Below are 12,087 nucleotides of genomic sequence, written 5' to 3' on the forward strand. Positions count from 1 at the left end.
AACACTTTAAAAATATTATATTAAACAGTGAATTTAATTTATCAGATTTTTTGAAAGAAAAAAAGAATAAAATTTTGTATATATTTTTTTTTAACAGAAATGAAATATTTTAATCTGGCAACACTTTAAAAACATAATATTTAAGTTTTCAGTTTTTTTTTCAAATTTAAAAAATTTCAAAATTGTTGAATATTTTAAGCTGGCAACACTTTAAAAATAAATATTTCGCTATTCACGTTTAATTTTTCAGTTTTCTTCTTAAAATTTCCGCATTTAAAAATTTCTAAACATTTTAGCTTAGCTTTTGGCACTTTCAAATTATTCACACGGCAATATTAATTTAAAATTTAATTATATACAAAAATGAATTATTATTGTTTATGATTTTTCTTCAAGATCGTACACTTTTTAACATGAAGGCACATTTGACATTTTTGTTCTCTTTTTTTCAAGTGTAAATATAAAGAGCATAGTAACAAGATTTATTTACTAGAATTTAAAATTTTTTGTTCTACAAATAAAGACAGCTTTTTAAGGAGTCTGTTGCTGAAGAAAAAGTGTTTTTGTAATATTTGAAATTTTTTTAGCTTTCGATAGATAAAATTTACAAGCATTTCTGCCAATGCTGGGGAACACTTTATCGTTTTAACACTGTTTCGAAGTAACAATTTCTCATTTCTTTCAATAACAAAAAATCTTTCGTTCGTTTTTTTAAAATACAGCAAAGAAATTATCTTCGTTAAGTACCACACGGTTTTCGTTATTTTTCTGACGAGGAATTTTAACTTACTTTTTAGGTAACGGCGTCAAGGTAGAAGACAGTTAGGAGAGTTACGCTGGAGTGAGATGAAACTTTGTAGCAGACAGGTCAGTGGCGACATATGTTTGGTTCACCTGTTTGTTTTCTATTGAAGACGCAACCGATACTTCGCAAGTAGACCGGGCTTCAGATCCTCGATGTTCCTTAGTGACTGCGCGCGCTTTCATGAGCTTTCAAGAACTTCCACAAGTTGTGAAGAGATTGTTTACATTTCAAAGAACTTTTAGTAGTTACGCGCACTCGTGCATTTTGACAAACTTCCACAAGTGGACAGGAGCTTTCATGAGCTTTTAACCCACTGTTTTGCTTGCCTTCAGCCACCTTAAAATTCCGCTCAGAATTATCAGAAAAATTCGTTGCTGCCCGCTGCACCCTCTCGCCAACGCTCATAGTAATCTGCCGCATTGCCTGCGCCGCTACCGCTACTGCTATCCCCCACTCTGCCGCCCATCCAGCTATTGCTGCCGCCCGCCCACCAACTGCCCAGAAATCACCGCTCACTCGCGTGTGTGGTCGAGCCAATGCCGCCACCATTGCCAATGGGCCGCTTGAAGAAGCCCAACGTGTCGAGTGTGCGGAAGGTGCGTCGTATTAATTCGTCTTTGTACTTCCAGATCGTTTTGTCTTCGACCGAGTTCTCGCGGTACTCCTCACAGCTCTTCTTCAGCGTATTAACGCAGTCGGCGCGATAATGCTGCAGCTGTGCGTCGGTGGTGTTCACTGGGTAAGACTTACAGACGCCACCGAGGCAGGCGAGCGGAAAGTGATTGTGCAGAGTGAGTACGCGTTCCGGGTCGTGGAAGCACTTCACGTACTGATTGGGTTTGGTGTAGTTCTTGGCGCGGTGCACGTGTTGCAACATGTGCATGTACTTGGGTATGTCCTTGTGCCAGCCATGCTCGTGCTGTTGGTCGTCCAGGAAATAGACATTGCGGAAATTGTAGCTGTTGTAGCCTTCGGGTTTGATCTTCAGCGATTCGGGCACTACCTTCTCCATTAGCTCCGACCAGAGCACGAAGTTGCCCTTTGGCATGATCACTTCGTCGATATCAAGTAGCGCAATGTATTTATATAAGTAGAGATTCTTGTAGAGACAATCATTGTAGGGTATAACCTCATTCTGACGCTTGTGATTCGTCTTTTTCGTGAGGTAGAGATGCTGAAAACCGGGCACATTCGGTTGTCCGCCCGGTAACGTCAGCGGTATGACTTGCACTTTGCCTTCTTGCTCATAGTGGCTGAGCACTTTTGTGATATTCGGATGCACTTGCAGATTGTAGAAGTAGATCTTATCGGCGCCCAAAATATTCAACATCTCGATCCACTCAATCAAACGCACCGAGAGATCATCGTACAGAAAATCGAGACCCTTCACGCAAACGGCGAAACCTTTCTTCTGGTCATCTGGCGGCCGATTGTAAATGACGCGCAAGTTATTTGTCGCCGTATCACATTCCTTCTCCACCATCGATACCGAGCTGGGCACGACGCCGTGGAAGGGTTTCGGTATTTGACATGCTATCAGATAAGGCTGATAGATACCCTGCTTGTAGTTACCCCACTTATTGTACCAAATATATTTGTATTCGAAGGTCTTAACAATGAACGGTTCCTTCTGGCCATCAAACCAAAACTGACAGTACGTCTTCACTGTCGGCTGTATGCGATCGATCATGCCGAGTATACGTACCGTGGGACCGATACGCGACGTCTTACGTATGTCGTAGTATGCGCCGAACAGCTGAAAGGTGCCGTTAGATGTGCGCATTGTTTGCCAGTAGATATTATTGAACTCCAACTCGAAGATGGATGGATATTTGGCGCAAGTATTGGACTTTTGCTGGCGAAAGTTCTTGTTCTTGCTCCAATACGCGATGGGAAGCGAAGGGATGCGAGACTCGACATCGCGCACCAGCTGATCATCATCCATGGCTAGAAGCGAGGTGGAGAAGAGACAAGAAGAAAGTGAACGAATTAGTAAGAAATAGAAATTTAGAGGCAAAATGAGGTATACTACTAAATTAAGGAAACACTCGCGTACCGATAAAATCAATGAAGACTAAGGTAACTGTGGACATTGGGCTCATTTAATCTTAGTCCCTTTGAGAGCTAAAGTGTTCCCCTTCTCGGATGGGTAATATGTCTTCGCGGTAGTGTGACTAAAGAATTTCTATAAACTTCTTCAAAGAGGCAATATTGTAAGTTTTAAGTCACATACCACGTATTCTAGCTCGTCTCTATTTATTGTCGGATGGTTGAGAAAGAGACGGGTCATACCTTGGTTCGTAACACTTTTGGGATGACTTTTATCGTAGTATGGATTGAGTGCTCCAATCTAGGTTTATGCAGTATAGAACTTAAGAACTTTGTATAGACATTTGCTAGCGTTCACTCACCTGTTCGATTGTCCACCAAGATCTCCGAAGGATCAAAACGATCCGTTGTGGTCGACGTAGTCTCCGCATAACGCAATATGTCCTTCTGCAGCAAAATGCGGCCGCTCAACGGCACGGCGCTGTACTCCTGCGAGACAATATTGGTGCCGTGCATTTTGAAGAGACCGATTATGACGAAGGACCACACGCAAAGCGAGAGCAAAACTTTCAAGATAATCTTGGAACTGGCCATTGTGCTGTATTTGTTGCTTAAAAGTAATGATTGTTGTTGGCGAAGTTAAGTCTAAATTAATTTTGTTGTTGTGTTTATGCTTGCTTCAGCGGTAAGCACGTGTTTTCACCAGTCACGGCGTATTATTGCTGTTATTGTTGTGGCGCGTTGCGCTTCCTCTTTGATGAATGTCGGAGACTCTCTGCAGCACACGAAAATTCCATTAAAACTTCGAACAACTGAAACGAGACAACAAAGCATTTGGAGCATAAGTAAAATATCAAATTTATATAATTATGCGGGTGAATGGTAGCGGGAGAGAGAGAGGGTGTGCAGTCCCCAATGAAATGCTGAATGGCTGTAATCGCTTTGTTGCATTGCATTGACGAGACAAAGCGCATAAAGCATTTAAAATAATTGCCACATTTTATATTATGTACGGCTTTGTTGAAATTGTCATTGTTGTTGTTGACAAACTTTCTTGTTTTTATAGCGCAAAATAATAATGTTTGCCAACAAATTATGATTGAACATAAAAATGGGCGTCGCAGTTGGCGACGAAGCAAAAAGCTACGAAAGCCCGCAACAAAGCTCCGTAGGTAAAGCGTTGCGAATGAGACAACAAAGCGCACTTACGATTCTCCGAAGTGACATTCAAACACTCAAAGTCATAACGGCGCTTGAATGGACGCGAAAGTTGTCACGGCGCGCTTTCTTGCGGCCCTTCTGCAACCGACTGGCCGCGGCCAGCGGTTAAGGTGTAACTTACGGCATTGTTGTTGCGTTTGTTGTAATTGCCGCATCAATAAATAATGCAAGTCATCACGGCAATGCATAAAATTCGCATTTCGCTGAAGACGCTGTGGGAGAGACCGCGTACCGCGTACCGCGCACCAAGCGGCAAGAGCCAGAGCGCGTTCCCAAGGTTGTGCCTATCATTTGTAGGCACGTCGGCGTCTTTATTTGCAATTTTCGCAAATTATTGCCACTAATGAAATGTTCGTCGTTTCCGATATGTCTGCGGTGCTTTCAGTGTTGTTGCTGTCACAGCAATGTGTTGTGGCCGGCGAGCTCCTTTAGCGTAGACACGTGCATGTCTCGTCTATTGCTTACTTATGTATTATTGCCACAATGAATTTTACCTTTTTTGTTGTTGCTTGTTCGCTTCTTCAATTATTTGTCGCTGCTTTGGTTGTTAACTTGTAAACGGCACGAAGTTTTGCTTTTTTATTAGCCTTTTGTCTGGCCGCGTCATTTCAGTCTGAGCTTTTGTTGGCTCAATGAGTTGGCTGAATGGCCGGCTGTTTGGTTAGTTAGCGCACACTGTTGATTTGTCTGCTGGCACGTTCTATTGCACAGTGGTGTCGGTTCGAGTTTTTTGGGTTCTTAGCTTGTGGCGCTAAGAAAGTACCGATTTGGGATGAAGGAACGAACTGTATAAATTTGGTTGCTTATGGCGAGTCACAGTAATGCTCTGGCACATTTTCGGGTATTCCGCACTTGTATTCAATATTTTATTTAAATTAGATACTTAGGCGGATTGAGTACTTAAAAGAGACGCTTAGGTCCTTCGATCCGAGCATTAAGACCAAAATAGTTGGTTATGTAAGCGGGTTCGGTACTCAAGCGAGGGATCAAGCAATCTATTGTAATACGTCGCTTCTGTTTATATGGAGACTAACACAAAATGCCGTGGAACCGACCTCTCTTTATCGGGAATGCGAAAATCGCTTAGACACAATATACCGAATTAGGCTTCGTATTGACAATCTCTAATTTAACTGCTTTTCTTGCGACCTATGCACCCTGTCCGCGTCCTCATTGAGTGGCCACAGTTGACAACCACCCACGCCAGTTTTGAAGACTTCCAATCTGTAACATTGTTTATATGTGTCTCGACAATAAAGGAAAGCACAATAGACAATGCCGCTGTAACTCCAAACGACTCGCAGCGCCGCAGTGGGCGTAATATAGCCACAGAGGAGAGACGGCAAGTGGAAGCAAAGAGCGAAGCAAGCAGCAACAGTGTGCCCAACAAACAACGGCTGCACGGACGGACACGCTTTCTGCCTTGACTTCCTCCCATTACAAACCCGTCTACTTCCTGGCCGCAGAGCAGACAGGCATGACCAGCCGTCTGGCTGTTAACTTGCAGAATACACGTAATTTGTTCCAGCAGATGGGCGGTGAGCGCCAGCAGACATTTCAATATAAGAGCTTAGGAAGACAGTGAGCTTTAAAATAGAAAGAAAATAAAGAATTACTAAAAACACCGCAGCTATTTGAGGTAAAGGCAGTTCGAGGTAGAATAGAAGACAGGCAGACAGACTAATAGGCTGCGAGGCCGACAGGATGTAGCGTCAGATAGCGCTAAACAGACGATAAGTGTCCCCTCAAGTAATGCTGATGTAGACGACGATGATGATAACTTGAGAATGAGAATGACGTGCAACTTGGTTTGGTGATAAAAGTAAGCGCCTGCGCCTGCCGCCCGCTTTGTGTGGGTGGCAAGTGACATTTGTGGCAGGTGCGGTTGGCTGTGGCACGCTGGAGCGTATGTGTGTTGTAGAGTGATAAAAATAACTGTGGATACGCTGGTTGGACAGGAGAGGCAAGAAGGTAAGGATACATCAAGTGGAAGTGGAGTGGCAGCCAGCTGCTTGACTGTGCCACTTGGCAAGCGCAGCGTCAGCAGAAAATCTACGCCTATACTGCCATTATTTTACACACACTGCTTTAAGTGCCAGCAAGAGCCATAAGGAAGTAGCCTTTTAGAGCAGCGCAAAATTTTGGCGCCACACACCGGAAAGGACACTCTCGGTGTGCTCTCTATGCGGTGCTTGAAGTAAGCTCGGGTCCTTGAAGCTGAATACCGTGAATGCCATGAATGCCATGCATGCATAAATGAGTGCGGGAATGAGCATATGAATGGCGCACGGAAAGAAACGAAAGTGAGAAAGACAAAAATACAACAGCAGCAGCAACAAGGACAATAAAAAGGACACACGGCGGAAAGACATGAACGAGGGTATATATTAAGCTTAGAATGAATGAATTTGTTAAGCATAATTGACGCTGACATTGTAGACGAGACACAAGGATGCTGCGCATGCCACAAGCAGCGGTATCTATGAATGTCCTTACATACACATGCACGCTGCCGGTCTTTGGCTACCTCACTCAGAAGATTTATTGAGACTTAAACGCTGCTCGCTTTTTATTTTTGCCGAGTATATGTCTTCCTGGGCGAAAAAAAGGACAAAAGTGAAAGTGAGACGTCGTAAATCACTAACTTGTTGTGTGCCATGATTTTTTCCGGCACTGCAAGGTGATGAAAATCGACGCCGTATGGCTAGTAATCCACTAAGTGGCCATCAAATTTGAGCTGCTCAAAAAACTACGTCAGAATATTTGTCACATCGAGTTTATTGGCATTGCTATAAATCTTGCCCGAAACGATTATTTTATGTGGTTCAATTGGAATGCGGAAAAGTAGTAAAAGTGTGATTAAATGGGAATGATTTAGGAGACACAAGGAGAGAACGAATGCATTAGAGAAAAAGTGGATGGGAATACCAAGTGAGTGTGGTATATAAAAAACAGAAGAGCGGAAAAGTATTTTTGACTGCTGATTTTTTAGCGGAGTTTTGGAGAAAACAGTGCACTTAGTGGAACTAATGGACGGAATGGGTTCAGACACACAAACTCCGAAAGTGTGTTAAGAGCTGCTGATAACGGAGAAATCCCGTTTCTGGAATGAATAAAATTTGGCGCCACTTCAGGTTTCGAATCGATGAATGACTGGCAAGGTATGCTGCATTTAAAAAAATCGCCAAAATAGCTTTAGAGGTAATCCAGCGTTCATTGGAAGGTGGTTGGAAATTTGAAGAAACCTTTAACTGTTAATTATTACGGCTTTTGGTTTTCGAAGTTTTCTACATAGGGAACCTCGCTACCAAAACATGTTGAATTCTGTGTAGTTTGAAGAGTTACATAGATCGAATACGAACACTACCGGTGAAGCCTTGGAAGGTTCAGAACCCTTTTCTTGACGAAGCCCATCGTTAGAACTGACGTCTTAGGTCCTCTGTCTGACCGCCCGAGCATTTCAGATGTACACAAAAGTTCTTCCGGGAATGGTCGGCGATAAATACTGTCGATTTGAGAATATTAAAAGCTAAATAAAAAGGCAGCTGCTGTAATTTACAATAACAAATGATTTTCTAGAAATTTTTAATCAACGAACAAAGCACAAAACGAGCTCAGTTTAGCGAGTTGCTTTTACCTGCTGCAAAACGAACGAATACCCCAAATCCATTAACGTAATTTATTTCGTTGCGAAACCTTGGAACTGCAACCCTTCAACGCATTTTTGCAGCTTCCCCCTTTCCCACGTTGCGCTGCGGTAAAGCAAGAAAAGAAAGGTAAGCGTTGCAAAAAGTGGAGAGAAATATCAATAAAGCATTCAAAGTCAGTCTAAACGAAGCCAGAAGCGAAAAAAGGTGACAAATGTCTTGTAGCTTGCACCTTGGAAAACCTACAAATGTCAGAGACAAGTGGCAGCGGACACTCGGCAGGAAAGCTGAAGTGGTGCGCCAACAAGCAGAGAACACGGCAAAGCAGCGGGAAATGTGTGCGAAACTGTTACGTTGCAAGGGGAGACTTAGCCGCGACGTGCAATTCGATGTACATATGTATGTATCTTTTACGCAGCAGTCTGTCAGTCAGCGACATTTGCGCAAATGTCAAGGGACAAAACTCATAAAATGTGTGTACAAAAAAGAAGAAAAAAGAGCTTCAGAACGACACAACGACTGTTGATTGTCAACGGCGTACATGACTCATGCGATGCCGAAGCGACGAGCGGTACGCGAGCACAAGCGGACGCTTGCAATTCACGGAGTCAGTCATTAAAACTCACTCGCACTTGAGTTCCCACCTTCGCTCCTCCTGTTTGTTTGCCCTCACTTTACATACTTACATTACAACAGAAGGTAAACAACTTGAGAAGTGCAGAGAAGATAATGAAATGCGAAAATTACTGTTAAGGGTTCAGCAGTGTACAGGACTGCAGTTGGTGTGCGGGATGAAGCATTTTAATTTGACTTAATTTATTTTTTATAAGTTTATGCCTGCAGCAGAAAGTTGGAAAATACACGAACAATTTTTGTTTGGGGCAAAAATTATGAAAGACCCCAGAAATATAGAGAACAGATAAAATTTTGAATACAAACGTTATGCTTGTAAAAATGTTGCTTAACAAATTAGAGTCATATGGCGCAGTTAATTTTTGTAATTGAACCGAAAAAAGCAGAAACCTTTCAAAATTGTTGCGAAACATGTTGCAAATTCTTGCACACATGTTGTGCAATATGTTGCTTGATGACCACAAAATTATGGAAGACGCTATAAAAATACACAATTTTACAGCGTTTGAAACTAAAATGTTGCCGCAAAGTGTTGCAGAGTCATTTTATAATAATGACTAAAATGTACATAAAATTGGAATTAACAAAAATATACGCTAACGAACTTGATTCCAATTGACTGTTATAAAATGTGTCTAAACAATGTTGCGCAACATGTTGCAGCAGCATCGAAAAGGAGTTTAATTAACTATAGTCGGTGAATTTATTCAAATAAAAAGAATTCGTAACAAAATTACAAATATTTCCAATCAAATGTGTCTAAACAATGTTGCGCAACGTGTCACAGTTCTGCTAAAAAAGCTTAAAAGTAACTAAAATTGCTGAATCTATACAAATGAAAAGAGTTCGTAACGCAATTACAAATATTTCCCAACAAATGTATCTAAACAATGTTGTGCAACATTTTTTTGCAGCATTGAAAAAAAGATCAAACTAATTAAAATTGCTGGATTTATATAAATATAAAGAATTTGTAAAGAAGTTACGAATGTGTGTGAACAATGTTGTGCAACATTTTGCAACAGCATTGAAGCTTGATTGGTCTGAAGCTAATTGAAATAGCATAAATTCAACAAATATAAAGAATTTTAGTTTGTTACGTCAAATGTATCTAAAGAAAAGTTGCGCAGCATTGCTTATAGTGAAATAACAAAGCATCTTTGTTATGTTTCCTGCTAGGCATAAGCGGATTTCCAACTAAAAAAACAAATTTCAATATTTTATAATTATTTCCAACCCTGCTGTCGGAAAACTGCCTGCCTGGCTGCCAGCTTCACTCTTGCTGAGTTCAGCATGCATTTTTTACAATTCTACTCTCACAGCTCAAGCGGAGTCGAGCGCTGCTGTTGACTGTCTGTAAAAATTGTTATCATTTTAATGAAGTTGCTGACACATATGTTACATGCGCTGCGCTAGAGAGGCTGCCACGTTGTGAGTACGAGAGAGTGAGCCATCCGGTGGCGCTGGCACTTAAGTATTTTGTCGTATGCTCGCACACACGTATGCACATTCACCCGTCTGTGTGTGTTTGTGGTTTAATGCGCCGCTGATGGTATTTAAATGATGCGCATAAATTAACAAACACTGCAATGCTTTTGCAAGAAACGCACAAAAAATGCACGAAAGCGACGCAAAAAGAAGTGGAGAGTGGAAAAAACGCGGGCGCAGCATGTTGCTGTCGCATGGCGCTGCTGCATGTCGCAGCGTTTAATAACAGGTCTGTCTCCCATGCAGCGCGACCGCTTTGTTGACTTGATATGTTTGCATTTCTTATTCATTTGTTAATGAAGTGGCAAGCTACAACAAGCATTACAACAACAGCAACAACAAGTTGCTATGGCAATGAAGCAAAGCAGTCCGCAGGGAGCAAAATATAGCTTTGCTTGCAGTAAAACAAATGGCAATTTTGCTTGATTTTTCTGCATCATTTACTGATTTTTTATTTGACATGTTATCTTTACAAAATTTAGCATAAATTATTGCCCAAGGAATTGCTATAATCCCCGGAGAAATAGTTTAGAAAGTACCACTATAGCATATAGCTGCCATACAAACTGACCGATCAAAACTAAGTATTTGTATGGAAAACTTTTTTATTTGACAAGCTATATTCACGAAATTCGGTATGAACCATTGCCTAAAGATATGCCACATTTTCTGAACAAATAGTTCATAACGGCTGACTATAGCATATAGCTGCCATACAAACTGAATGAAAAAAATCAAGTTCTCGCATGAAAAACTCTTTGATTTGTGAAAATGTTTGTATTACAGTTCACCCGCAAGCAAATTTAACTTGTTTTATTGCTTTTTTTTTCATTAAAAATATTTCTATATTGTCACACACACACACATACTTTTCACACATAACACCCCATATAAAGTTCTCTCTACAGCCATGCACTAAAAATTATTTGCTTCAATTTTTAATTCTACATATTTGATTAAAGTGCGGTTAAGTTATGAACTCAACATGCCACAAAATCAAATACTCAAATATGCAACAAGCACACACACGTATACAGAATCACTTAAAAATGCCATGAATGCAATATGAAGCCACAAAAATACCGATTACCAACCTAAAAAGTGTCAAAGGCAAAGCATGAAATATACTTATATGAGCATATACATATACTCATATATACATATGTAGTTACATACATTCAGTGTACAAGCACGCATACCAGTTCACATTTGAAATCGAATCAAGGCAATAGAGCAACTACTAAATTATATTACAACGCGATGTGCTCAATATGGCCAGCAGTTTTGTGCTAAAATTCCGTTAACATGCATTTATATTATATACGTATATATATAATTCATGTATATATGTTCGCATATCAACCAGAAATATTATTGGTTAAAAACACCGCAGCTAATGCCGTTGAAAGGCAAACGACAATGTCTGAAGTTACAAATTTCATTAATTTCGCATTTTCATTTTCAAATAATTTATTAATATTTACATATTTYATGCACTAATAAATAAATAATAAACACGGCCTAGCACTGTTGCGCTGTGGTAAGGCACTGTTGCACGCCGAAATGCGATAGGCGGTCTAAATTGACTTTTTGCGGTGTTTAGCGGTCAACAGAGTTGCCATGTTCCCCGCTGAGCAAATTGCTACTAATTCGTTTAATATTAATTCGCAGACAAGAGTATTTGGAAAACTTTTACATTTATCTATATATTTGCGCAATTTCGCTCACGCTGGCAATCCTAAGCCTTTTTATGTAAATATATAAAGCTTGTAATCGCGCAACAGGCCGTCAGCAACTAGCTTGGTTTACCAAAGAATATAATTAAATGCAGATAATTGAGCCAATATTGTGGTTTTATTTAGAAGCCACAAAAAATAAATAAATCTTTATTAAAAATATGTTATATTATTAAATTAATAATCACATTTTGTTTGGCATATTGATATGTGCGATTTTGGCACAAATATTTGTGGTCTTAGTCGCTCGTCAGAGGAGAATGTATAAGAAAGTAAAATTTTTTAATCATTTATCAATAATTTAAAAAATACGAAATTTCGAAAATATTTTCTGAAAAAACTAAAACAATCTAAAATAAAAAAATACCATATTTTCTGATTTTTTTTAATAAAGATAATTTTTTCAAAATTAAAAAAAAAGTTTTAAAAAACTAGACATAAACTGATTTGTAAAAAAAAATTCAAAATTAAAAGATAAAACAAATTTTCAAAATTAGATTTCAATGAA

At 40.0% G+C, this 12,087-nt stretch overlaps 1 protein-coding gene across 1 annotated transcript in view; it reads right to left on the reverse strand.

Moving 5' to 3' along the window:
* Positions 1-222: 222 nt before the first annotated feature.
* The window catches only part of LOC108965053, a 171,687-nt gene continuing 159,822 nt past the window's right edge, over positions 223-12,087 (reverse strand). Inside the window, exons 7-8 of the mRNA XM_018927222.1 lie at positions 3,217-3,666; positions 223-2,752 (exon numbers count right to left, since the gene is read on the reverse strand). Of these exons, the coding sequence (XP_018782767.1) occupies positions 1,311-2,752; positions 3,217-3,448 (1,674 nt within the window). The 5' untranslated portion in view covers positions 3,449-3,666 and the 3' untranslated portion in view covers positions 223-1,310. The remainder of the gene's footprint in view (positions 2,753-3,216; positions 3,667-12,087) is intronic.

Source organism: Bactrocera latifrons, unplaced genomic scaffold (genome assembly GCF_001853355.1).
Source record: "Bactrocera latifrons isolate USDA-ARS-PBARC rearing strain unplaced genomic scaffold, ASM185335v1 scaffold_133, whole genome shotgun sequence".
Lineage (NCBI taxonomy): Eukaryota > Metazoa > Arthropoda > Insecta > Diptera > Tephritidae > Bactrocera > Bactrocera latifrons.